The sequence below is a fragment of the Heterodontus francisci genome, chromosome 10 (genome assembly GCF_036365525.1).
Source record: "Heterodontus francisci isolate sHetFra1 chromosome 10, sHetFra1.hap1, whole genome shotgun sequence".
In the NCBI taxonomy this organism is placed as follows: Eukaryota; Metazoa; Chordata; class Chondrichthyes; order Heterodontiformes; family Heterodontidae; genus Heterodontus; species Heterodontus francisci.
In genome coordinates this window covers 75,589,912-75,617,864 of record NC_090380.1, presented here as the reverse complement: position 1 = coordinate 75,617,864, position 27,953 = coordinate 75,589,912, and the positions used below count along the sequence as shown (strand labels likewise).

At 45.1% G+C, this 27,953-nt stretch overlaps 1 protein-coding gene across 14 annotated transcripts in view; it reads right to left on the bottom strand.

Annotated features, from left to right (window-relative positions):
* spag17 (sperm associated antigen 17) overlaps window positions 1-27,953 on the bottom strand; it is a 428,416-nt gene that overhangs the window by 103,409 nt on the left and 297,054 nt on the right. For 13 of the 14 annotated variants that reach the window (XM_068040791.1, XM_068040788.1, XM_068040787.1 and 10 more), the window contains 3 exons: window positions 25,151-25,281; window positions 16,653-16,786; window positions 7,432-7,605 (listed from right to left, as the gene is read on the bottom strand). In XM_068040791.1, the coding sequence (XP_067896892.1) occupies window positions 7,432-7,605; window positions 16,653-16,786; window positions 25,151-25,281 (439 nt within the window). The remainder of the gene's footprint in view (window positions 1-7,431; window positions 7,606-16,652; window positions 16,787-25,150; window positions 25,282-27,953) is intronic. The other variant, XM_068040794.1, reaches the window with a different exon arrangement.

Below are 27,953 nucleotides of genomic sequence, written 5' to 3'. Positions count from 1 at the left end.
TGGTCAGTGGTGTGTGGAGCAGCGCTTTGAGTGGCTATAAAGGCCAATTCTAGAGTGACAGGCTCTTCCACAGGTGCTGCAGAAAAATTTGTTTGTCGGGGCTGTTACACAGTTGGCTCTCCCCTTGCGCTTGTCTTTCTTCCTGCCAACTGCTAAGTCTCTTCGACTCGCCACACTTTAGCCCCGCCTTTATGGCTGCCCGCCAGCTCTGGCGAACGCTGGCAACTGACTCCCACGACTTGTGATCAATGTCACAGGACTTCATGTCGCATTTGCAGACGTCTTTAAAGCGGAGACATGGACAGCCGGTGGGTCTGATACCAGTGGCGAGCTCGCTGTACAATGTGTCTCTGGGGATCCTGCCATCTTCCATGCGGCTCACATGGCCAAACCATCTGAAGCGCCGCTGACTCAGTAGTGTGTATAAGCTGGGGATGTTGGCCGCCTCGAGGACTTTTGTGTTGGAGATATGGTCCTGCCACCTGATGCCAAATATTCTCCGGAGGCAGCGAAGATGGAATAAATTGAGACGTTGCTCTTGGCTGACATACGTTGTCCAGGCCTCGCTGCCATAGAGAAAGGTACTGAGGACACAGGCTTGATACACTCGGACTTTTGTGTTCCGTGTCAGTGCGCCATTTTCCCACACTCTCTTGGCCAGTCTGGACAGATCTGATGAGCCCAGAATTTTACCCATTAAAACACCTTTGTGTGTTAATCGGCTATTCATGGACTCAGGATGTGGAAGTAATCAGATTAAGGACTCTATAGATTTGCAGAAACAGACAAAATTAAGATGTTATGCTCAAAAGGGGGGCGGGGGTTGCATCAATCATTGTCACGGGTGTGATCTTTGGATCATAAGAAGTGTGCGTTTAGGACAGATTGGGCGACTTGCAAGGATAAACTACGGGTGGATGTGATCGCTGGGGTGAGTAGTGTTTGAAATTGAAAGGAGTTAGAGAACAGTATGCGTGAGTACAATTTTAAATAATACCGAGTTGTGAGCCTTGACCAGTTTACCCCACCCGGACGGGATCAGGCTGGACTCTGGAATTCGAGTATAATAGGGAAGGTGCGGGTTCACCTACCTACAACAAGCTAGCCAATTTGCACTCAGCAGTTCCGAGAAACAACAGATAATGACCAGACAATCTGTTTTAGTGATGTTGTTTGAGGAGTTAATATTGTCCAGGACACCAGGAAGAACTTCCCTGTTCTTCTTTGAAGTAGTACCATGAGATCTTTTATGCCTACCTGAGAAGCCTGTTTAAAGCGACACGAGCGTGTTTAAAGCGTCGCTTTAAACAGGCTCCAGAAGCTGGCTGAGCATGTCTATCCTGAGGCACAGTGTGGCTTTCGAGCAGAGAGATCCACCATTGACATGCTGTTCTCCCTTCGCCAGCTACAGGAGAAATGCCGTGAACAACAGATGCCCCTCTACGTTGCTTTCATTGATCTCACCAAAGCCTTTGACCTCGTCAGCAGACGTGGTCTCTTCAGACTACGAGAAAAGATTGGATGCCCACCAAAGCTACTAAGTATCATCACCTCATTCCATGACAATATGAAAGGCACAATTCAGCATAGCGGCACCTCATCAGACTCCTTTCCAATCCTGAGTGGCGTGAAACAGGGCTGTGTTCTCGCACCAACACTGTTTGGGATCTTCTTCTCCCTGCTGCTTTCACATGCATTCAAGTCCTCAGAAGAAGGAATTTTCTTCCACTCAAGATCAGATGGCAGGTTGTTCAACCTTGCCCGTCTAAAAGCGAAGACCAAAGTACGAAAAGTCCTCTTTGCTGACGATGCTGCATTAACATCTCACACTGAAGAGTGTCTGCAGAGACTCATCGACAGGTTTGCGGCTGCCTGCAATGAGTTTGGTCTAACCATCAGCCTCAAGAAAACGAACATCATGGGGCAGGACGTCAGAAATGCCCCATCTATCAATATCGGCGATCACACTCTGGCAGTGGTTCAAGAGTTCACCTACCTAGGCTCAACTATCACCAGTAACCTGTCTCTCGATGCAGAATTAAACAAGCGCATGGGAAAGGCTTCCTCTGCTATGTCCAGACTGGCCAAGAGAGTGTGGGAAAATGGCGCACTGACACAGAACAGAAAAGTCCAAGTGTATCAAGCCTGTGTCCTCAGTACCTTGCTCTATGGCAGCGAGGCCTGGACAACGTACATCAGCCAAGAGCGACGTCTCAATTCATTCCATCTTCGCTGCCTCCGGAGAATCCTTGGCATCAGGTGGCAGGATCGTATCTCCAACACAGAAGTCCTCGAGGCGGCCAACATCCCCAGCATATACACCCTACTAAGCCAGCGGCGCCTGAGATGGCTTGGCCATGTGAACCACATGGAAGATGGCAGGATCCCCAAGGACATTGTACAGTGAGCTCGCCACTGGTACCAGACCCACCGGCCGTCCATGGCTCCACTTTAAAGATGTCTGCAAACGCGACATGAAGTCCTGTGACATTGATCACAAGTCGTTGGAGTCAGTTGCCAGCGATCGCCAGAGCTGGCGGGCAACCACAAAGGCGAGTCGAAGAGACTTAGCAGTTGGCAAGAAAAAAGACAGAAGCGCAAGGGGAGAGCCAACTGTGTAACAGCCCTGACAACAAGCTTTATCTGCAGCACCTGTGGAAGAGTCTGTCACTGTAGAATTGGCCTTTATAGCCACTCCAGGCGCTGCTCCACAAACCACTGACCACCTCCTGGCGCTTACCCATTGTCTCTCGAGACAAGGAGGCCAAAGAGAGAGAGAGACCTGAGAAGGATGATGGGGCCTTGGCTTAATGTCTCAACCTTTATTGTAAGGGGGTTGGAGCATAAGGAAGTCACTGTAATTATATAAGATTTTGGTGAGATCACATCTGGGGTACTGCATACAATTTTTTTTTACCTAAGGAGAGATATACTTTCCTTACAGGGGGTGCAACGAAGGTTCACTGGGTTGATTCCTGGGATGAGAGGGCTGTCCTATGAGGAGACAGTGAATAGAAATAGCCTATATCCCCCGGAGTTTAAAAGAATAAAGGTGATCTAATTGAAATGTATAAAATTCTTACAGGACTTGGTAGAGTAGATGCTGAGAGATTGTTTCCTTGGCTGGCGAATCTAGAACTAGGGGTCATAGTCTCAGTATAAGGGGTTGATCATTTAGGACTGAGATGAGGAGACATTTCTTCACGCAGAGGGTTGCGAATCTTTGGAATTCTTTCCCAGAAGGCTACAGATACTCAGTTGATAAGTATGCTCAAGACCGAGAACCATAGATTTTTCAGCACCAAAGGAGGCAAGGGATATGGGGATAGGGCAGAAAGTGGAGTTGTTGTAGAGTTCAGCCATGATCTTACTGAATGCGGAGCAGCCTTGAGGGGCCATATGGTCTACTGCTGCTCCTATTTCTTATGTTCTTCTCTGAAGATGGCACCTCTGTCAGGGTAGCACTCTCTCAATGCCGCCTTAGATATCTGGAGTGGGTCTTGAACCTACACCTCTAACTTAGAGGCTGAGAGTGCTGCCACTGATTCACAGCCACAGCAGATACTCTCAAACAGCGTTTGCTCAGGATGGGTTAGGGGATGTCCTGTAGTAGTAGCTTGTCAAAGTTTTTCCATTATCGTAGTTTGCCATATACCGCACGACACAGCCATCAAAAGAGGGATCCTCTTTTTACTGGGGACTCTGCATTGAGCTACTCGGCCATCTTTTTCGAGGCAGCTTTGACTCAACTTGCTGAGAAGGGTGTTTTGCACACTCAAACATAGCATATCTCCTTGGCATCACCTCCCTGCTACAATCTGGAAGACCCTGGCTCCTCTCTGCACAACACAAACAAGGGAAAGCAGAATTCAACAATTTGCAGACAACAGAAAATGCAGGTGTCACTTTATGGAACAGTGCCTGCATATTCATGGTCCTGCCCAGGACCTGAGCCTGTGCATCCTATCGCAGACCCCAAATCATGCTGAGAGTGCACAAATGCTATGTAAATGAGGGGACAGCAGAAAAAATGGGTAACTATTCTGTGTGCCAAAATGTACCATTGCAAACATGACCAGGGCAGAATTTCAGTCCCTAAATACAAAGATTTTATAAATGATGGCTGGGGGTGGCAAAAGCATTGTCCTATCTCATGAGCAGTGATGGTAAGCAATTAAAGTACTTTAATACCGTATTAGGGGGACAATAGCACAGTGGCAGACATGCTGAATACTGTGCATTGTAGAAGGTTTCCTCTTACTTTGTATGAGTCACTAAGGTTATTGGACTTCTTTCTCTACAGATTGGAGTAGTTAAGTTGACATTGTCTATCTGGACATTCTCTTCTACTTCCCCTGGGCAGCTCTTCTTGAGACATTGGGCTAGATTTTGTAGTCCCGCCGCCGGGAGCAGCAGTGGGTGTGGAACATGGCAGCCATCCCCCATGGGACTCACGTGCGGCACCACCCGTGATTACATTGCGGGCAGCCACTTTACATATTGACGGCGGTCGCCGCCCCCATCACATGCTGAGGGTGGCCTATGCGATGCTGTGAACGATGTCACCAGATTTGCTGGCATTATTTTTAAAAGGCTGCCGGTCCTGCAAACATATGCAGAGTTTCTCCCGAGGCCACATCCATAAAATAATGCAGAGTTGCCCCCCCCCATATATACACTGAATGCAGAATTAACGCCTTCCCTCCCCATGCATACACTGAATGCAGACTTGACCCCCAACCCCCCATGTATACACTGAATGCAGACTTGACCCCCAACCCCCCATGCATACAATGAATGCAGAATTGCCCGCCTACACCTATACACTGAATGCAGGGTTGACCCCTTCCCCCAATGTGTACACTGAATGTACAGTTAACCCTTTCACCAACCCCCCCATCTATACTCAAAATGCAGCGGTGACCCCTTCCCCTCCTCCATGGTGCCAGCTTCTCCTGGACAGAAAAGCGAAGGCACTTGAGTGCCGCACGTCATTCTGAAGATTGGGAACGGATGGGAAGATCATGGCAGATGACATGGTAACGTATGCAGAGAAGTATTTTAAGTATTCTAACTAAGTCCCATTGCAGAGCAGCAGAGAGGCTGCCACAGAGCTTCCCCGCCGCAGTGAAGATCGGGCCCGGCAATCCTGGTGTCGGATTCTGTGGCGGTCGCTGCCACTCCAATTCCATGGCCCCACCCCCGCCACGAAATCTGACATCAGGCTGAGAACAAAATCCAGCCCATTGTGATACTCCATGCCACGGAGATCCTCCCTTCTTCAGCCTGCCTTACTGCAACAACATTATTACTTCTGTATCTGTGAACTTGGGGGCTCTTGCTGTACACTTTCTTTGAATTTCATTTCAACAAAAATGACAATAGCGTCTGCCCTTTGAGCTGCTATGTGCAATTAAATACAGCATTAGCATGCTATTTCTTCTCCTTCCCCTAATAATTTAGCTCGTAGTTACAGAATTATGCAATTTTACAGCACAGAAGTGGCCATCATGCTTGTGGCGACTCTGAAAAACCGATCTACTTAGTCCCATTCCCCTGGACCTTTGCCATAGCTGTAAGTTTTTCTTTTACAAATGTTTATCTATTTCTCTATTAAAAGCTTTAATGGATTCTGCTGCCCTCACTGTTTCTGGTATGGCATGCCATGCCCCTACAACTCTCAATATAAAACAATTCTCCTCACCTCCCACTTTGTTATTATGGCTCTTATGGTGATCATCTTAACTATCCCCAAAACTGGCAATATATTTAATGTTATCTGAACCTTTTGGGAAAGATAACTGAAATCTTTGACTACACATGCACCTTTTTTGCTCTAGTGTATCAAATTTAAAAATCTGAGCAGGAATTTTGGTCAGATTATTAAATATTTTGTTCTGCATAGAGCTTCTGTCACTCCCCAAAGGGTGGCACAGTGGTGCAGTGGTTAGCACTGCAGCCTCACAGCTCCAGCAACCCAGGTTCAGTTCTGGGTACTGCCTGTGTGGAGTTTGCAAGTTCTCCCTGTGACTGTGTGGGGTTTATACCGGGTGCTCTGGTTTCCTCCCACAGCCAAAGACTTGCAGGTTGCTAAGTAAATTGGCCATTGTAAATTGCCCCTAGTCTAGGTAGGAGAATTGAGGGAAGGTAGGTATTATGGGATTAATGTAGGATTAGTATAAATGGCTGGTTGATGGTCAGCACAGACTCATTGGGCCAAAGGGCCTGTTTCAGTGCTGTATCTCTCTATGACTCTAAGTTTGAATATGAATTAGGAGCAGGAGTAGGCCACTTGACCCTTCAAACCTGCTCTGCCATTCAATAAGTGCATGGCTGAACCGATTACTCCACATTTCCATCTAGCCTGATAACCTTCCACCCCCTTGCTTATCAAGAATCTATCTACCTCTGCCTTAAAAATATTCAAAGACTCTGCTTCCACTGCCTTTTGAGGAAATGAATTCCAAAGACTCATGACCCTCTGGGAGAAAAAATTTCTCCTCATCTCTGTCTTAAATGGGCGACCCCTTATTTTTAAACAGTGACTCCTAGTTCTAGTTTCTCCCACAAGGGGAAACATCCTTTCCACATTCACCCTGTAAAGCCCCCTCAGGATCTTATATGTTTCAATCAAGTCGCCTCTTACTTTTCCAGCGGATACAAGCCTAGCCTGTCCAATCTTTCCTCATAAGACAGCCCACCCATTCCAGGTATTAGTCTAGTAAACCTTCTCTGGACTGCCTCCAACGCATTTACATCCTTCCTTAAATAAGGAGACCAATATTGTACACAGTACTCCAGATGTGGTCTCACTAATGCCATGTATAGCTGAAGCATAACCTCCCTACTTTTGAATTCAATTGCCCTTGCGATAAATGATAACATTCTATTAGCTTTCTTAATTACGTGCTGTACGTGCATACTAACCTTTTGTGATTCATGCACTAGGACACCCAGATCCCTCTGCATCTCAGAGCTCTGCAATCTCTCACCATTTAGATAATATGTTTCTTTTTTATTCTTCCTGTCAAAGTGGACAATTTCACACCTTCCCACATTATACTCCATTTGCCAGGTCTTTGCCCACTCACTTAACCTATCTGTATCCCTTTGTAGCCTCCTTATGTCCTCTTCACAAGTTACTTTCCTACCTATCTTTTGTGTCATCAGCAAATTTAGCAACCATACCTTCGGTCGCTTCTTCTAAGTCATTTATATAAATTGTAAAAAGTTGAGGCCCCAGCACAGTTCTGTGTGGCTCACCACTCATTACATCTTGCCAACCAGAAAATTACCCATTTATGCCTACTCTGTTTCCTGTTAGCTAACCAATCTTCTATCCATGCCAATATGTTACCCCCTACACCATGAGCTTTTATTTTCTGCGATAACCTTTGATGTGGTACCTTATCAAATGCCTTCTGGAAATACCTTAAGACAACTCTGCAATTTATGTCGCATTTCTGTGTTGATAGGCTCATACTGAAAGAGCTGACGAACTTCTAGAACAGAGGGACACTTTAAGACAGGAGGAGATGAAGAGTCCACTTGCTGGTTGTGCAGATTGTAGAGGTATGTACCAACATGAGGCCCTGGTATCTTGTACTGGAAACATTAGAAACAAAAAGAGAAACCAGTTTTTCTTGTATCAGACAAGTATCAGTCAAGTAAAGATTTCTGCATCTGTAAATTCTACACTCAACATGACAGTAATCAATTGTACCAAGTTTAGATTAGAGATCTTTACTGCAGCTTTTAAAATATGTTTAAAAAAATCTGACATTAAAAATGTGGAAAACATCACAAAGCTCAGTAACCAAGCAGATTTACACTGCATTCAGGCCAGAATATTTTTACTCTCAAACCTTTTTTCACCCGTCCAGAAAATAATGGGGTTGATTTGAACTGCACTCCCGTCCAGAAACCATGGTGGGGTGGGGGGGTGGGGGGGTGGGGAAGTGGGTGGCGGTGGGAGCAATTAAAATGGAGAGGGGCACTTTTCCACTCCAATTTAGTGGGCTGCAATTTTAAATTGCTGTCAGGATCTGGATCCAACACCAGAAGCGTGTAAAGTTTATTTTTTTTGAAAAGGGTTTCCATGTGAGCCAGGAGGAGCAGGAATGTTCCTCTGGACCCCACAAGGAAACCTTGGGCCACTCCTTCCTGAGGCTTTCCACTCTCCCAACCATGATTCCTCTCCATGTGCCCTCCAATGCACTTGCCTTCTGTCAGGACCTGTCAGGCCCGAGGAGTGACCTCCGAGCCGCAAAATTTTAACAACCAGTTAGCCACTTCCTGCTGACTTTCAGGCTTTTTTGATCAGGAGGTCAGCAAGATGCATGGTAATGAGGCTAAAATCAGCTGAGAGTCACGGTTACTGTGCCCAGAAGGGCCAGGTGCTTGCTAAGCCGTTTTCTCGCCCAGGAATAAAAATGGACCCTAGTAACTCTTAGTATGGTATAATTCCACAGATGCTGTCAGTCCGAATATATCTTATTCAAAATGCCAGTGCTTGTTTATGAGCTAGAACAAGTGTTAGCCAGTTATATGACTGCATGAGCTGTCACAGCTTAGCCTGATATTTTCTGCACCCATGCATCGATACAGAAACATCTGCAGCAAGGGTCTTTTGATAATAATGAGGAATGAGAACTTCTTTGCTAGCTGAGACCAGTGTTGCTATGACTGAGATCTGTTAACTCAGCAAAGAACTGGAATTGAACTAGCAGCACCAGCATGGCACAAAACCAATATAAAAGAAGCTTGTGCATCACATCATGTAATGCACTTATCCATTAAGCCATCTATGAGATCAGATTTTACATACTAAATTATATAATTGTCAATACATTGATTATCCACAAGTTTTGTAAATACAGAAGGGAATGGAAACATATAAAAAAAGGACTCACAGCATCATGCATTTTGCATTGCACACAGGACCTTACAGAAACAAATATAGCAACACAGGTTTTGGCACTTAAAGTTTCTTAAATACTGAAGTACTAATAACTCTGTGTTACCACCAGGTGTGATAGGGGTCTAGGGGTTCCCTCTCAGCCTTGGCCTGGTCTAACCGTAACAGGGTTTAATTTTAGAAACAACATGTTTTTAGCTCCCCCTCGGTGAATCCTTGTTCACCGCTTTCCAATTGTAAGGCAAAGAAATCAATTTGACAGGTTTCCTTAGATTTAAACAAGAAAGGTGGAAGTTCATTAATCTTAAGCTCTAATTCAGTTAGTGACTACGAGTATGCTAGCATGCATACACGATAAACACACATGCAGATAGAGACAGAAAAAGTAGAAGGAATAAAGGGGAAAAGTTTGAGGCAATATCTGGTAGTTATTTACGGTCCTTTAAGTTCAATGTGGAGTCTTTGGCTGCCGGTAAGTTTTGCTGTTCGTTGGGGCTCAGTGCACGCTTCAACTTGTTTCGATGTAGGCGTCTTTTCTCTCTTGAGGTTTTAGTGACTTCAGGGGGTCCAGAGGATTGTGAGAAAACGGGAGACAACCAGCCAGGAGAGAGGCTCCCTTGTTCCAGCTTCAGTTACAATCTGCAGTCTGACGAAACTGTCCTGTGAGCACAATTCAAAACTCCAAATTGGCCAGCAGGTTAGTCATGTGACTAACCCCTCATTTGGGAACAACTGCTCCTGAGGTTTGTGGATTCCAAAACTCTTGGTGGCCGGGTGGGGGGTGGTGGTAGGAGGTTGGGGGAGATCACCATTGCCCAGCCCAATCTCTGTTAACTGAATCAGTGAGCAATTCTTTTGCCTCTCCAAGCACTGTTTCTTAGTATGCAAATGTCCTCCAACCAAGTGTCTGGTGATCCCTTTTTAAACAAGTCATTTCTTCATTCCAGCAACAGTTTAAAATTAATGTTCATATGACGAAATTAATAGGCCTCATTCTTGGCAGCTGGGGGTCTTCATGACACCTCCACACCCAGAGGAATGAAAAACAATTTTTTTTTAAAGAACATTTCATTAACAGGGAATAGAGAGAAGATAAGTACAGGAAAAGATACATGCATCTCTCTCATTCATTCAGAAATCCTAACAGTTGTTACAGACTATCTCTTCTTGGTAGCAGTGCTGCTTTAAACTGCTCTTTTTGGCATCGGAGTAAACGTGTGATTTTTGGGGAAGTTTTCCAGTTTGCACATTTCCATGACTGCCTAGAGTGTCTTTGTTTTTGTTGAGGTCTGCAGGGGGAGGGTTAGATTTAATTAGCCCTAAGTGGGAGTTCTGCTCATGTCGGCAGTGGGCGGTTCTACTCTGAACTCTCTTTCAGTGCGTTGATGAGTCATGCAAGTGCTTTTCACTTTAGGGGTGGTTGGTTCCCTTTTCTCCTGACTGTGGGGGTGGATTCCTTGCTAATCTTCCCTTTGTTCTCTGGGACGTTCCTGTTTGATTTTGCTGCACTCCCCTGTAGCACTTTGACTAGGTGAGGCATCACCCTCATGGTTTCTCTGCCCTTTTGAGGACTTTCTTTGTCTCTGCAGGTTCCTATAAATGCTGTTATCAACTTTGGTGGAGTACTTCTAGTGTCTGCATTTACATAGGAGGATGTGGAGTTTAACTTTTCAAATATTATGGGGCTGGTTGACCAGACAGTAGGGATTCCTCCTGGACTTCCTTTAACCTCCCCTATTGGTCCCTTTTCTCTCTTTTCTTTCTAACCTTCTGCCAGTCTTGTGTCTGCCTGTCCCCTTTTGTTCTCGGCAGGGGTCCCTTACAGTTCACCAGCCCTCTGCTGGAGGGTCCTCCAAACACCAATACAGGGCTTAGGGGTGCAGATTTCACTGTAAGTTGGGGTTTCCCCTCAACCTAGCACATGTGGCAACTCCTGCAGAACTCCATCATGTCTTTGTGGAGTTTTGGCCAGTCAAACTACTGTCTTATGTGGGTTTTGGTTTTTCGTATACCGACACAAAAACAGCCACTGTAGTCTCGTGGGCCATTCTTAATATTTCTCTCTGGTACCTCTGCGGCATCACTAACTGGTGAAGCACTGTCCACTCCTTGCTCTCAGGTCTGTGAGGAGAACTCCACTTCCTCATCAGTCTTCTTTGGCCTCCTTATCTCGAGAGACAATGGGTAAGCGCCTGGAGGTGATCAGTGGTGTGTGGAGCAGCGCCTGGAGTGGCTATAAAGGCCAATTCGAGAGCGACAGGCTCTTCCACTGGTGCTGCAGAAAAATTTGTTTGTCGGGGCTGTTACACAGTTGGCTCTCCCCTTGCGCTTTTGTCTTTTTTCCTGCCAACTGCTAAGTCTCTTCGACTCGCCACACTTTAGCCCCGCCTTTATGGCTGCTCGCCAGCTCTGGCGAACGCTGGCAACTGACTCCCACGACTTGTGATCAATGTCACAGGATTTCATGTCGCGTTTGCAGACGTCTTTAAAACGGAGACATGGACGGCCGGTGGGTCTGATTCTAAACGAGTACTTTGCATCGGTATTCACCAAGGAGAGGGACATGACGGATGTTGAGGTTAGGGACAGATGTTTGATTACTCTCGGTCAAGTCGGCATAAGGAGGGAGGAAGTGTTGGGTATTCTAAAAGGCATTAAGGTGGACAAGTCCCCAGGTCCGGATGGGATCTATCCCAGGTTACTGTGGGAAGCGAGAGAGGAAATAGCTGGGGCCTTAACAGATATCTTTGCAGCATCCGTAAACACGGGTGAGGTCCCGGAGGACTGGAGAATTGTTAATGTTGTCCCCTTGTTTAAGAAGGGTAGCAGGGATAATTCAGGTAATTATAGACCAGTGAGCCTGATGTCAGTGGTAGGGAAGCTGCTGGAGAAGATACTGAGGGATAGGATCTATTCCCTTTTGGAAGAAAATGGACTTATCAGTGATAGGCAACATGGTTTTGTGCAGGGAAGGTCATGTCTTACCAACTTAATAGAATTCTTTGAGGAAGTGACAAAGTTGATTGATGAGGGAAGGGCTGTAGATGTCATATACATGGACTTCAGTAAGGCGTTCCATAAGGTTCCCCATGGTAGGCTGATGGAGAAAGTGAAGGCGCATGGGGTCCAAGGTGTACTAGCTAGATGGATAAAGAACTGGCTGGGCAACAGGAGACAGAGAGTAGCAGTGGAAGGGAGTTTCTCAAAATGGAGACGTGTGACCAGTGGTGTTCCACAGGGATCCGTGCTGGGACCACTGTTGTTTGTGATATACATAAATGATTTGGAGGAATGTATAGGTGGTCTGATTAGCAGGTTTGCAGACGACACTAAGATTGGTGGAGTAGTAGATAGTGAAGGGGACTGTCAGAGAATACAGCAGAATATAGATAGATTGGAGAGTTGGGCAGAGAAATGGCAGATGGAGTTCAATCAGGGCAAATGCGAGGTGACGCATTTTGGAAGATCCAATTCCAGAATGAACTATACAGTAAATGGAAAAGTCCTGGGGAAAATTGATGTACAGAGAGATTTGGGTGTTCAGGTCCATTGTTCCCTGAAGGTGGCAACGCAGGTCAATAGAGTGGTCAAGAAGGCATACGGCATGCTTTCCTTCATCGGTGGGGTATTGAGTACAAGAGTTGGCAGGTCATGTTACAGTTGTATAGGACTTTGGTTCGGCCACATTTGGAATACTGCGTGCAGTTCTGGTCGCCACATTACCAAAAGGATGTGGATGCTTTGGAGAGGGTGCAGAGGAGGTTCACCAGGATGTTGCCTGGTATGGAGGGCGCTAGCTATGAAGAGAGGTTGAGTAGATTAGGATTATTTTCATTAGAAAGACAGAGGTTGAGGGGGGACCTGATTGAGGTGTACAAAATCATGAGAGGTATAGACAGGTTGGATAGCAAGAAGCTTTTTCCCAGAGTGGGGGATTCAATTACAAGGGGACACGAGTTCAAAGTGAAAGGGGAAAAGTTTAGGGGGGATATGCGTGGAAAGTTCTTTACGCAGAGGGTGGTGGGTGCCTGGAACGCGTTGCCAGCGGAGGTGGTAGACGCAGGCACGATAGCGTCTTTTAAGATGTATCTAGACAGATACATGAATGGGCAGGAAGTAAAGAGATACAGACCCTTAGAAAATAGGCGACAGGTTTAGATCGAGGATCTGGATCGATGTAGGCTTGGAGGGCCGAAGGGCCTGTTCCTGTGCTGTAATTTTCTTTTTTTTTTCTTTATACCAGTGGCGAGCTTGCTGTACAATGTGTCTTTGGGGATTCTGCCATCTTCCATGCGGCTCACATGGCCTAGCCATCTCAAGCGCTGCTGACTCAGTAGTGTGTATAAGCTGGGGATGTTGGCCGCCTCGAGGACTTCTGTGTTGGAGATACGGTCCTGCCACCTGATGCCAAGTATTCCCCGGAGGCAGCGAAGATGGAATGAATTGAGACGTCGCTCTTGGCTCACATACGTTGTCCAGGCCTCGCTGCCATAGAGCAAGGTACTGAGGACACAGGCTTGATACACTCGGACTTCTGTGTTCCGTGTCAGTGCGCCATTTTTCCACACTCATCAGTATCTCATTCTTAAGATAGTAGCAATCAGGGACTCCCTCTGCTTCCATTTCAGACTGGGCACCCTGTGCTAACTCTCTCAATACTGGGTCAGCTTGCTGAGCCTCAGCTAGGGAAGATTCATTTAATTCATTCCCGTGGTCTTATAACTTTCCAAAGAAAGTTTCAGACAGACAGACCTCAAGTTTACCTTCCTGCAGTGCCAATTCAGTCTCCTCTCAGGGAGCTGGTTTGATCATGGCCTGATTCATTACACATTCAGGGAAACTGCAGGGGACAGTCTCCTGCCACTGCCCTGTGTCTCTGACCTCCTGCGGTCTCTCTTTCACTACTGGGAAAGCTACCACCTTCATCCCCGCTCGATCGTTATTTAGCAGCAGGTCAAGTTCGTCCACAGGCAAACTAGGGACAATCCCTACCATCACCGGCCCCGAAACTAGGTCGCACTCCAAGTGCACCTGGTGTAAAGGTACAGGCATACACTGCCCTCCAATACCATTCACCACCATTCTGGTGTTCACTGCACTCTCTGGGGGAAAGGTCAGGCCTTTTCCCAGTAAATGGATCTAGTGGCCCCTGTGTCCCTGAGAATTACTATGGGCTTGCTTGCTGCACTCCAGGGGTATGGGGTTACTCTCCCTTCAGACACACAACCCTGATAACCTTCAGGAATCCTATTAAATTTTCCTGCACTTGCAGCAGTAGGCTTCCTGGGTCTCATTCTTAGTGCAGTTAAAGCCACAGCTTGTTCTGCTGTGCTTTCCATCATGGGTCCCTTCTCCATCACTGCGTGGGTGTGCCCTGATTAACCCTAACGGTTTTTCCTTTAATTTCTAGCAGTCAGCTCTTAGATGCCCTGATTTATTACAATGGAAGCACACAGGTCTCTGGGTCTCACTCCTACTTCCAGCACCTTTCCTTTTGGTTGGAGGAAGCCCCCTGTGTCTCCTGCTTTTCTTTCCCTCCCAGGACTGCTTGGGCTTCTATCACCTTCCCACCCTGTGTCCTTTTCGGACTTGTGGGGATGATTAGGAAAGGTTTTCCCCTCGAGAACCAATTTACAAATGAGAGCAAACTAATTCGCCAGCACTGGGCTCCAGGAACATTCTGTTCCTCTACATGCGTCTTCATGAGAGTGGGAGAAAGTTTTTAAATTCCTCAAGTAAAATTACTTCTCTGAGATTCTCATAGCTGAGCTGCACTTTAAGGGCCCTCAGCCACTGGTCAAAAGCCAGCTGCTTATTTCTCTCAAACTCAAGTTAAGTTTGATCAGCTTGCTTCTTGAAGGTTCTAAAACCCTTTGGTGATAGGCTTCGGGTACTAACTCATATGCCCGGAGGATAGCATTTTTGTCAGTTCCTAATTTGATGAACTCTCATCTGGCAACATGGAATAAACCTCATGGGCTTTTTCTACTAATTTGCTCTGTGTCAGCAGAGTCCAAGCCTCAGCTGGCTACTTTAATTGCCTTGCCAATTTTTCAGAAGACACAAAAAATGCTTCCACGTCTGACTAATTGAATTTTGGAATCAGTTGGGAGAGTTTTAACAATTCTGTACCCAGCTCTGAATTATGCTCCTCCATATTGGCTATGCTTTCACTGGGGTTATTCTGTCACCCCTAGTTAACTCAAGTCGCCTCAGCTCTCTCTCTTCGCATTCCTTCTGGAAGACTGTTTTTTTCTCTCTTTCCTCTCTCTTTTTCTTCACGTTCCTTCTGAAAGGTTCTTTCTTTCTATCTCTCCTGTATCTCTCTTTCTCTTTCTTTAAATTGATGTTTCCTCTGTTCCAATTGTACCTTTGCTAGCAATATCTTGTCAGAGTCTATTTCTAACCCTGTTTCTGCTTCTTTCGATTCAAGGGAAAAATGGTTGGCCACTAGCCTTAGGAGTTCAGACTTCCTAGCCTTGCCACATACAGTGATCCCACTGGCCAGTCAATTTCCTCAACTCCTCCATAGACAGTGTCTTTAACTTATCCCAAGTTACTTCACTCTGGCTTGGGGAGCTACTAGCTTCAGTCACAGACATGTTAGTATTCTAGCACTCACAACTACCAGAAAACCTGTATTGAAATCTTTTTTGATTGGGATTAATTTGGCTTCACACTTCCAATTTCTTGTTTGTCTTTGGGTCAAGTCCAGGACGCTAGCCCCCAAATTTCTGTTACGACCAGCTGAGATAGGGGTCTAAGGGTTCCCTCTCAGCCTTTGCCTGGCCTAACCGTAATAGGGTTTAATCTGAGAAACAGCGTGTTTTTAGCTCCCCCTTGGTGAATCCTTGTTCACCGCTTTCCAACTGCAAGGCAAAGAAATCAATTCGACAGGCTTTCTTAGATTTAAACAAGAAAGGTGGCAGTTCATTAATCTTAAACTTTAATTCGGTTAACGACTACGAGTACGCGACACGACCACGCTAGCATGCATATGTGATAAACACACACGGAGATAGAGACAGAGAAAGTAGAAGGAATAAAGGGGAAAAGTTTGAGGCAATATCTGGTAGTTATTTACGGTCCTTTAAGTTCAATGTGGAGTCTTTGGTTGCTGGTAAGTCTTGCTGTTCGTTGGGGCCCAGTGCACACTTCAACTTGTTTCGATGTAGGAGTCTTTTCTCTCATGAGGTTTAAGCGACTTCAGTGGGTCCAGAGGCTTGTGAGAAAACGAGAGAGAGCCTGCCAGGGGAGAGGCTCCCTTGTTCCAGCTTCAGTTACAATCTGCAGTCTGACCAAACTGTCCTGTGAGCACAATTCAAAACTCCAAGTTGGCCAGCAGGTTAGTCATGTGACTAACCCCCTAACCCCTCATTTGGGAACAACTGCTCCTGAGGTTTGTGGATTCCAAAGCTCTCGGTGGGGGGGGGGGGCAGGGGGTGTAGTGCTGTCTCTTACACTGACAAGATATGGATCACCATTGCCCGGCCCAATCTCTGTTAATTGAAACAGTGAGCAATTCTTTTGTCTCTCCAAGCACTGTCTCTTAGTTATTTCTTTACTCTAGCAACAGTTTAAAATTAATGTTCATATGATGAAATTAATATGCCTCATTCTTGGCAACTGGGGGTCTTCATGACATCTGTAACCAGGAATAATGAACAAGAATGACAAACAACAACCCAGTCTTCCCCCTACATCCAACTAACATCCTTTAAAGGATTAGAGGTACCTCTGCTTGAGGAAATGTGTCCCACTTTCTTGATTGAAGGTTGGGAGGGATAATGTTAGCTACATCCTTTTTAATTAACCAGTGTGATCCAATGTCTTCAGTAGATGGCTGGAGAAATGTGATACCCAGAACACCTATTTGAAGTAGAGATGGAAAAAGCTTAAAGTCAAAAGAAATAAAACCAAAATATTTCTATTAAAGTGTTTTTTAAAAATGCTTTCAAAACTTTACATTACATTCGAATCACTCTGTGAACACCAGAATATAAATAATTATTTTAATTTTAAAATTAAATTCTCCCACCATTTCCCATTTATAGTAAGAAAGTAGTGCATCTATGTTCGCTGACAATACAAAGTTGGGTAGGAAAGTAAGCTGTGAGGAGGATGAAAATAGGCTTAAAAGGGAGATAGGTTAAGTGAGTGGGCAAGAGCATGACAAATGGAATATAATGTGGGGAAATGTGAAACCTTGGTAGGAAGAGCAGAAAACCAGGATGTTTTTTAACTGGCGAGAGCCTGGGAACAGTTGGTATCCAAAGGGATCTAGCTGTCCTTGTGCACAAATCACAAAGTTAACATGCAGGTACGGTAAGCAATTAGGAAAGCAAATGGTATGTTAGCCTTTATTGCAAAGGGGTTGGCGTATAACAGTAAAGAAGTTTTGTTGCAATTGTAAGGTCTGGAGTGTGCTCCAGTAGAGGCAAGTGCATATTTTTTTTGAGGCCCTGTATCAATGGGAGTGCTTTGTTAGCTGTCAGTTGGTGGTGTTCTTTTAGGAGAATGTTTTCCCTGTGGACCTACAAACCGATGACAGCCCCATCTCATGATGGTGCACCTCCTGGTTAATTGCTAACATCACCGACTGCAACATGGTAACTGATCCAAGTAGTGAAGTCCCAGGTTTCAACCTTCCAAACCTCAACCACTTGAGGACGGGCTAGGGAAGATGAGGCCACTTGCTCCACAAGTGGAACATGAGGACCAGCTCAAATTATGACTGCAGCCATCCAGGTCAGACCATCTCCCACATATTGAACTCTTGCCCTGAGAGATCAGGTGGCATCACAACCATTCATACTACATCAGCTGAAGCCATTGAATGGATTGTTAACCTCAATATCGAAGTATAACGGCTTCCCCAACCATACAAATATAGTACAATTGTATAGGGCCTTGGTGAAACCACAACTGGAGTCCTTATACAGTTTTGGTCTCCTTACATAAGGAAGGATATATTTGTCTTGGAGGGAGTGCAACAAAGGTTCACTAGACTGATTCTTGTGAAGAGGATATTGTCTATGAACAGAGATTGATCAAACCAGGTCTATATTCCCTAAAATTTAGAAGAATGCGAATTGATCTCATTGAAACATATAAAAATTCTTAAAGGGCTTGACAGGGTAGATGTTGGGAGGATGTTTTTTTTGGCTGCGAAGTCTAGAACTAGAGGTCAGTCTCAGAATTAGGGGTTGGCCATTTAGGACTGAGATAAGGAGATATTTCTTCATTCAGAGAGTTGTGAATCTTTGGAATTCTCTACTCTAGAAAGCTGTGGATGCTCTGTTGTCAAGAATAGACAGATCTAGGAGCTCAAAACCAGGCATCCATGAAGCGCTGTGGGCCATCAGCAGTGGCAGAATTCTAGTCAACCACAATCTGTAACCTATGCCCTGGCATATACTTCACTCTACCATTACCATCAAGCCAGGGAACCAACTCAGGTTCAAGGAAGAGTGTTGGAGAGCATGCCAGGAGCAGCACCAGGCATACCTAGAAATGAGAAGCCAACTTGGTGAAGTTACAATGCAGGACAACATGCATGCTAAATAGCAGAAGCAGCATGCTATAGACAGAGCTAAGTGATCCCTCAACCAATGGATCAGATTATATCTCTGCAGTTCTGCCATACCCAGTCGTAAATCGTGGTGGACAATTAAACAGCTAACCGGAGGAGGAGGCTACACAAACATCCCCATCCTCAATGATAGGGGAGCCCAGCACATCAGTGCAAAAGACAAGACTGAAGCATTTGGAACCATCTTCAGCCAGAAGTGCCGAGTGGATGATCCATCTAGGCCTCCTCCTGAGGTCCCCACCATCATAGATGCCAGTCTTCAGCCAATTAGATTCACTACATGTGAAATCAGGAAAGGGCAGAAGGCACTGGATACAGCAAAGGCTTTGGGTCCTGACAACATCCTGGCTACAGTCCTGAAAACTTGTGCTCCAGAACTAGCCACGCCCCTAGCCAAGCTGTTCCAGTACAGCTACAATAATGGCATCTACCCAACAATGTGGAAAATGCCCAGGCATGTCCTGTCTTCAAAAAGCAGGATAAATCCAATCCAGCCAATTACCACCCCATCAGTCTACTCTCAATCATCAGCAAAGTGATGGAAGGTTTGACAGTGCTATCAAGCAGCATTTACTCAGCAATAACCTGCTCACCAATGCTCATTTTGGGCTCCTCCAGAGTCATTCAGCTCCAGACCTTATTATAGCCATGGTCCAAGCATGGACGAAAGAGCTGATTCCCAGAGGTGAGATGAGAGTGACTGTCCTTGACATCAAGGCAGTATTTGACCAAATGTAGCTTCAAGGAGTCCCAGCAAAATTGAAGTCAATGGGAATCAGAGGGAAAGCTCTTCACTGGCTGTTGGACCTAGCATAAAGGAAGATGGTTGTGGTTGCTGGAGGCCAATCAACTCAGTCCCAGGACATCGCTGCTGTGGTAGCTCTGGGTAGTGTCCGGGGCCCAACAATCTTCAGCTGTTTCATCAATGATGAAGCTTTTGATAAGGTCCTGCATGGGAGATTGATTAAGAAGGTAAGAGCCCATGGGATCCAAGGCAATTTGGATCCAAAATTGGCTTAGTGGCAGGAGGCAGAGGGTGATGGTCAAGGGTTGTTTTTGCGAGTGGAAGCCTGTGACCAGTGGTGTACTGCAGGAATCGGTGCTGGGACCCCTTACTGTTTGTATTGTACACCATTAATGATTTAGACATGAATATAGGAGGTATGATCAGTAAGTTCACAGATGACACGAAAATTGGTAGTGTCTAAATAGTGAAGAGGAAAGCCTTAGTTTACAGGACGATATAGATGGGCTGGTAAGATGGGCAGAGCAGTGGCAAATAGAATTTAATCCTGAGAAGTGTGAGGTGATACTTTTTGGGAGGACTAACAAGGCAAGGGAATATACAATGGATGGTAGGACCCTAGGAAGTACAGAGGGTCAGAGGGACCTTGGTATACTTGTCCATAGATCACTGAAGGCAGCAGCACAGGTTAGATAAGGTGGTTAGGAAGGCATATGGGATACTTGCCTTTATTAGCCAAGGCACAGAATATAAGAGCAGGGAGGTTATGATGGAGCTGTATAAAATGCTAGTTAGGCCACAGCTGGAGTACTGTGTACAGTTCTGAAGGGATAGTAGAGGCAGGAACTCTCACAACATTTAAGAAGTATTCAGATGAGCACTTGAAATGCCATAGCATACAAGGCTATGGGCCAAGTGCTGGAAAATGGGATTAGAATAGATAGGTGCTTGATGGCCAGCACAGACACGATGGGCCGAAGGGCTTGTTTCTGTGCCGTATAACTCTTTGACTCTATGACTCTAATAATCTTCTCTCCAACATAAAATCAGATTTGGGGATGTTCACAAATGATTGCAATGTTCGATATCATTCGCAACTCCTCGGATACTGAAGCAGTCCTTGCCTGCATGCAGCAAGACTTGGACAACATTCAGGCTTGGGCTGATAAGTGGCAAGTAACATTCATGCCACACAAGTGTCAGGCAATGACCTGCTCCAACAAAAGAGAATCTAACCATCTCCCCTTGCCGTTCAATTACATTACCATCGCTGAATCTCCCACCATCAACATCCTGGGGGGGAGTCACCACTGACCAGAAACTTAACTGGTCCTGCCACATCATACTGTGGCTACAAAAATGAGCCAGAGGCTGGAATTCTATGGCAAGTAACACACCTCCTGACTTCCCAAAGCCTGTCCACCATCTACAAGACACAAGCCAGGAGTGTGATGGAATACTCTCCACTTGCCTGGATGAGTGCAGCTCCAACAACACTTAAGACGTTTGACACCATCCAGAACAAAGCAACCCACTTGATCGGCATCCCATCCACCACCTTCAACATTCACACCCTCCGCCACAGGCACACAGTGGCAGCAATGCGTACCATCTACAAGATGCACTGCAGCAATTGCCAAGGCTGCTTCGATAGCACCTTCCAAATCTGTGATCTCTACCACATAGAATAATAAGGGCAGCAGATGCATGGGAACACCAGCACCTGCAAGTTCCAACCAAGTCACACACCATCCTGACTTGGAACGATATCGCTGCTTCATCACTGTCGCTGGGTCAAAAACCTGGAACTCCCTCGCTAGCAGAACTGTGGGTGCACCTACACCACAAGGACTGAAGTGTTTCACAAAGGCAGCTCAGTATCACCTCCTCAAGATCAATTAGGGATGGGCAATAAATGCTGGCCTTGCCAGTGATGTCCACATCGCACAAATGAATAAAAAAAAATCAGGACAGAGATCGACAGATTTTTGGATATTAAAGAAATTAAGGGATATGGGATCAATGCAAGAAGGTGGAGTTGAAGAAGAAAATCAGCTATGATCTTATTGATTGGATGGGCAGGCTTGAAGAGTTGAATAGTCTATGCCTGCTCCTATTTCTTATGTCATATTGTCAATGTCTGGTTTGAAATGCCACACACTAGGCTTGTTTCCATCGGAACACACTCGTTTTACCGATTTGAAGATTACTAAGTAGTATTCCATTCATCCCACTGAGAGTTAAATGACATCCATACCAGGAGACCTAGGAAATTAATCAACTTCGGGATCACAGCAAGGCAGCAGCAAGTTAGCATCATCCAGTTTAATGGGGTTGCTGGATTTCCCAAGATCCAGGCAGACTAGATGGCACTCGCACTGCTTTGTGGGCTCCAACAGCCATCCCTTCAACTTCTTCAATTGGAAGGACTTCAGTTCCCTGAATGTACAGATTATGTGTGATAATATGCAAAGAGTCCTGTATGACAAGTTGGAAGATATCTTGGTCTTGTCCTTCAGAAATCTGCCCTATCGACATCTTGAAGAAAATCATGTCAACAGATGATTTGTTGGCGACATTGCCTGCCTATGTTCTCAATTAGAGTTGCCGGAACAGCAAGAGAAGAGCACTACAATGAACCATATACCTTTATGAATGGGCTCATCAAGTGGACCATTGGAGTCTTAAAGCAACACTTTCAGGTTGGTTGAGGTATTGCAGTACGCTCCAGCTTATATGTCCCACATTGTTGTATCCTGGAAGGTTTCCATCGCTGCTTTGGAGTTTGCAGTACATGGAGGAGAGAATTAGGATGACTATAACTCAGAGGACTACTCAGTGACTGTTGCAATAGATATGAGAGCACATTGAATCAATAAAGTCCACCTTTGTCACCACTGCCTTAATTCCTTTTCCTCCATCTTAAAATAAAGAACCAATCCTTCCATCCAGTAGCCATTCTAGAACATGATAACAAATCAGATTTCTTTGCCCCTACTTGACCATGTCAATAATTGCTTGATTGAATAAGGTAGAACAAAATAAGTGCACACTTTCCTGTATGACTCTAGACTCTATGAGTAACAAAGCATAATATATTCTATTTTCGAGTCATAGAATTATACAGCACAGAAACAGGCCCTTCGGCCCATCGTGTCGGTGCCGGCCATATAGCACCCAACTATTCTAATCCTATATTCCTGCACTTGGTCCATAGCCTTGTATGCAATGGCGTTTCAAGTGCTCATCTAAATACTTCTTAAATGTTGTGAGGGTTCCTGCCTTCACCACCTGTTCAGGCAGTGCGTTCCAGATTCCAACCACCGTCTGGGTGAAAAAATGTTTCCTCAAATCCCCCCTAAACCTCTTGCCCCTTACCCTAAATCTATGCCCCCTGGTTCTTGACCCCTCCGCTAAGGGAAAAGTTTCTTCCTATCTAACCTATCAATGCCCCTCATAATTTTGTACACCTCAATCATGTCCCCCCTCAGCCTTCTCTGCTCCAAGGATTTTAATCCAACTAACTTCAAAGTGAAAACAAGAAAACCTATCTTTCCTCATGCTGTGCTTTTCCAGTTTCCTCCCACGCCTCTTGTGGCAGGTTGCTTCTGGGAGCAAGCCACTGCTGATTGAAACTCTGGAGCTTGTGCCTTGGCAGCCTGGTCTTGCCTCCTATGTGCCACTCGTATTTTGCTCCAAGGGGGAAACCTGGATTCTTGGCCTGCACTACTATTGTGAGAGATGGATCTGCAGTCTGGTCTAATGGCTGCTAACAAATTCTGAAAGTACTCAAATACATCAACTTGCATCCTGACCACCATAGTCTGGAAGTTAGTAAATTGGGTACTATGCTATGGCAATATGCCACCAGGGAACCAGTTTGTACTTCTGTGGAGGTAGAACCATTCACTGGTCCGTGCTGCTTCTCAGGTGGGGTCTGCTGCAGACAATTTAGTGGAATGAGCAGACAGTTAGCAGATGTAATTTAACATGCACAAGTATGATGTGATATACTTTGGGAGGAAAAACAAAAATGAGGCTCTGCATTCAATGGAGACATGCTGAAGAGTGTGAGTGAACAGGGAACTTGGGATACAAGTACACAGTTACCCGAGTGCAGACATATAGAAGGCCAAAAGCATTTTGGGTTTTATAAATATGGGCATAGAGAACAAAAGTTATGAAGAAATAATAAATTTATACACAAAACATTGGTTACGCTACAGTTAGAGTACTGAGTGCAGTTGTTGATGCCCCATTTTATGAGGGACATTAAAACCATTGAGAGGGCACACTGTAGATTCACCAGAATGACATTAGGGATGGTAAATGATAATTATGAGGAGAGATTTGAGATACAAGGACTATTTCCACTGCTGCAGAGCAGGTTAAGAAGAGATTTTGTTTATGTTTCCAAAATGACGAAAGGTTCTGATGCAATGAATAGGGAAAGATTATTTCCCCTAGTGGTGGGATATTGCTTCACACAGAGGGTTGTTGGTGCATAGAATATTTTGCTGCAAAATTGGTTGAGGCAGAAACGACTGCATTTGTTATGTAAAAATTGGATAAGATTTGAAACAGAAGAAGAGTTACAGGGAGAGATAGAGAGACCTCGTTTTATCCTGTAAACCTCCATGGTTCTACAGAGCTGTTAATTTTGCCAGTAGGCAGAAAATGCTTCAATAGAAAAGTATGCATTTTGTACTCTTAGGCCCCAATACTTATTGGGAGGCGAGGAGGAAGTGGGGATGCACGCTTGCGAGTGTTGGGAGGCAGCAGGATCCAGAAAATCCCAGGAAAGTGGAGGTCCGGTTGAATTTGATGACAGGACTTAATTCTCATATTTTTTACTCTGTTTCCTGTCTGGCAGCCAGTCAGATTGATTGGCTGGCCTGCTGTTGGGTGGAAAGCTCAGCAGGAGTAGACTGCAGCCTGTTGGGACCTGTCCCCAACAACCAGGAAATATCAGAGTCTGGTGGGAGGGGTTGGACCAGCAATTTGGAGTGAGGGGGTACTGGGAAAGATCATAGGGCAGAAGGGTGGGAATGGTTGCACCGGTAGTTGGGAGCGGTGGGCATCCAGGAGAGGTCACGGGCAGAAGGGGGAGAGATTGAACCTGTAATTGGGAGGACAAGGGACAGGCTTGAGATTGCAGGTTTATTGGGGGTGGGGTGGTGGTGGTGGTGGTGGGGTGGGGTGGTCAATGACAGCAGAAAAATTACCTGAGGGGCCAGGGGTGAAGAGGAAACACTTCTGATTCTCTTGGCACCCAAGAAGTGCTCTAAAAAGCACTTACCTGCTTGAAGCGGCTGCTCCCATCTCCATTTTACTGCCAGGTTTGCGGAGCCCTGGGAACCCCAGCTGGCCAGGAGTAAATTTAAATCAGGCTCCCAAATGCACTCCAGGAGCCTGATTTAAATATTATTATGAGGTGTCCTGCCATGAGAGTGGGCCATAGATGCACTTTGCAACACACCACCATAAAAATGGCCACTCATCATGGGGGGGGATGTTAAAATTTCTCCCCTTACTATAAGTTCTGTTATTAAACACTGACTAAGTTACTTTACATTGGCCAAGACTAATGAAATGATCAATTTACATTGAGGAGGTATATATTGGAGGGAAGACAAAAATGGAGAGGAAAAACGTCTTCATGAGTCTAAGAAAATGTATAAAATTATATTGTAGCAAGAACAAAATTCATAAATCAACAAAAACTTGTAGAAGCATCTCCTACATGCAGGAAGGAGAAATCAAAGTACCAAAAGAGGTTGCAGTCAAAATTATGATTATGTTAATCATGGTGGCATTATTTTGTTACTGTAGATATGCTTCAAATCAACCCCACATTATTTCCAAAGTCACCCAGCCTGTGTTCTTGCCTTCTGACCTGGAAATTCTGGTAGCTGTTCCTTCAGAACTGCAGTAGCTGGACTGGAGTATGCTCGATGTAGGTATTCTTCTACATCGCTAGATCGAAGTAGTTCAGTCCCTGAGCCATCAGCATAGAGAATAAAAAATCTGTCAGGTAAAACAAAGCAATGTTACATCATACATAAACATGTCAATGTGTACTTGAAGCACAGTACCTAACACTGCTAAATAAGCAAAATACTGCGATGTTGGAAATCTGAAATAAAAAACAGAAAATGCTGGAAATACTCTGTCCATAGATGCTTCCAGACCTGTCGAGTTCTTCTGGCATTTTCTGTTTTTATTATACCTAAAACTGCTAGTAGTATATTGATGCGGATCAGTGGTACACTGAAATGAATTGTTGCAACAGTGGAGTCACATGATCAATTTCAATATCACTGAATTGTAGAGCTTGTTCACACAGCTATGAAGAGCTGTCAAAATGGAAGGAACAAACATCACTGGCTCATTAAATTTTTTAACAGCTGGCATGCAGTGTTGCTGCAGCCCCAGAAGTAGATTGTCTCTGATGTTCTGGTGGTGCATGACCTGGAAAAGCAAGGAAGTTGCAAGCCAATAGCAAGGTTTACATCTTCACAAAGTTAATCAGATCCAGATTAGTGGAGCAAGGAGCCATATTCAGATTAACCATCAATATTGTCGAATACAAAGATTCTACTGTGATTTTTAGTAAGTTCTCCATTCTATATCTATATTAGTGGAGAAGTACATTTTTAAATGAAAGATAATCAGCCAATTACAATCTAAATATCCCCATAAGAATTGGAAACAGCACCAATTGGAGCCAACATGATATAACAATAAGCTAACCAATCTCCAAGGCAAGTCGTACTGCAACATTAGTAACCTGCTCAAGCAGTGAATGCAACATAAAATGGCATGTGTAGCTCGTAGTTTAATGTTAACTAACTCGATTACTTTTGACAGGCCCGACTCGGACTTTTTCTACAGATTATTGAACATAAGAAAGGGGAGAATGAGAAAAAGCTATTTGGGCCACATTTTCAATATTCAGCTTTGACCTACTGGCCTTTATAGACAACTGTTCATTTAATATGATATTTAGACATGTAGGTAATAAATGTTAAGTAAAAATATTTAAGTCAACCTCCCGATAAAGTAAAGTCTTGTCAGCATAAGGGAAGAAGCTAATTGGTGAGTAGCTGGTGACTGTAAATTTATTTCCCTTAATTAAGTAAATAGTCTAATAAACAGACGTGGCAGGGCACCTGAATCCCATGCAATGCACATCCTGTTCCATGTGGGAATTCCAGGATGCTTCTTGTTTCCTGGACAACCACATGTGCAGGAAGTGTCATCAGCTGAAGGAGCTCAGGCTCTGGATTTCAGAGCCTGAGTGGCAGCTGGCATCACTGCAGTGCATTCACAAGGCTGAGAGCTATGTGGATACCAGATTTCTAGAGGAGGTCACCCCATAACTTTAGGGCATATAGGCAGGGAGGGAATGGGTGACTGTCAGGCAGTCAAGGAGGACCAGGCAGGTAGTGGAGGAGTCCCAACTGCACCTCACTCTCCACCCAGGATTCAGTTCTGACTACTGGTGAGATCATTCGGGGAAATGCAGCCAGAGTCAAGTCCACAGCACCACAGGTGGCTCCGCTGTACGGCTTGGGTGGGGAACAGGATTGGGAAAGCAATAGCGATAGGGGAATCTATAGTTTGGGGAATAGACATGCGTTTCTAAGGCCGTAGATGTGAATCCAGGATGGTATGTTGCCTCCCAGGCGCCAGGGTCCAGGATGTCACTGAGCAGCTGAGAGCACTCTGAGGGGGGTTGGTGAACAGCCGTAGGCTGTGGTCCACATCAGTACCAATGACAAAGGTAGAAAGAGGGATAAGATCCTTCAGGGAGATTTTAAAGAGATAGGAAAGAGACTAGCAAGCAGGACCTCAAAGGTAGTAATCTCCAGATTACTCCTGATGTCATGCACTAGTGAGTATAGAATTATGAGGATAGACCAGATGAATGAGTGACTGCAGAGATGGTGCAGGAGTGAGGGCTTTAGATTCTTGGGACATTGGGACCAGTACTGCAGGACATGGGACCTATACAGGCCAGATGGGTTGCATCTGAATGGAACTGCAACCAATATCTTCATGGGGTGGTTTGCTCATGCTGTTTGGGAAGATTTAAACTAACTTTCACCACAAGCATTAACACATGCTTTGGCTTTGTCCTAGACAGCTTTGTTATTTAATCACCCTCTGCCCTATCAAACACCTTCCCCTTTGTGCTCTCCCCCACCAACTCCCCGTCACTTGCTTAAAACATAATTCTTTTTCAACCTTTGCCAGTTCTGATGAAAGTTCACAGACCTGCAACGCTAACTTTGCTTGTCTCTCCACACATGCTGCCAGACCTGCTGAGTTTTTCCAGCAGTTTTTGTTTTTGTTTTAAACTAACTTGGCAGGGAGATGGGAACCACAATATAGCATTAGAAAGGAGAAACAAGGTGCACAAAGGATTGGGAGAGACAGATAGCACTAGAGTAAGAAATAGTAAGGTATTAGGTGGGGTCAGAGTAAGAGGAAATGCAATAAGGTCTAAATTAGGTATACAGTGCATTTATGTAAATGTATGAAGTGTGGTAAATAAGGTTGGTGAGCTGCAGGTGCAGATAGCTAAATGGGAATATGATATTGGGGCTATGACAATGGAGACCTGGCTTAAAAAAGGGTAGGACTGGGTACTAAATTTTTCTGGGTACAAGGTGTTCAGGAAGGATAGGGAAGTA